The following is a 424-nucleotide window of genomic DNA, read 5'->3' on the forward strand; positions in this document are numbered from 1 at the left end:
TGGGGGGGCAATGTTGGTATGGCCCGGGAAAGGGCGGGGCTTCTGTGGGGGGGTTAGTATCCCCAGGGGGGGCGGGGCTTCCAGGGCTGTCCTTGACGGGGGCTGGTCCATGGATGGTGCATGGGGGATGCTGATGAGGATGGGGGGCGCTTTTTGGCATGGGAAGGGGCGAGCAAGCCACCAGGGGCAGGCGAGGGGGGGTCCCGCAGCTCAGCACCCACAACCTGGTCTGCACAGATCTATGCTGACCCCTCCAAGAGGCTGGAGCTCTACTTCCGCCCCCGGGACCCCTACTGCCACCCGGCCTGTGCCAACCGCTTCCCCACCTCCACCATGCTGCTCAAGGTGACCAGGAGAAGGAGGCTGCCGCGGGCGCCGGAGGCTGGGGAAGCGCCACCGCCACCGGAAGCCACGTTTGAGATGC

The 424-nt window shown here is 67.5% G+C and overlaps 1 protein-coding gene across 1 annotated transcript in view; it reads left to right on the plus strand.

The window, feature by feature from the left end:
* Window positions 1–120: 120 nt before the first annotated feature.
* GTF3C5 (general transcription factor IIIC subunit 5) overlaps window positions 121–424 on the plus strand; it is a 15,222-nt gene continuing 14,918 nt past the window's right edge. The window contains exon 1 of the mRNA XM_019510304.1: window positions 121–345. Within this exon, the coding sequence (XP_019365849.1) occupies window positions 121–345 (225 nt within the window). The remainder of the gene's footprint in view (window positions 346–424) is intronic.

The sequence above is a fragment of the Gavialis gangeticus genome, unplaced genomic scaffold, assembly GCF_001723915.1.
Source record: "Gavialis gangeticus isolate Ggan-Ray unplaced genomic scaffold, GavGan_comp1, whole genome shotgun sequence".
Taxonomy (NCBI): domain Eukaryota; kingdom Metazoa; phylum Chordata; order Crocodylia; family Gavialidae; genus Gavialis; species Gavialis gangeticus.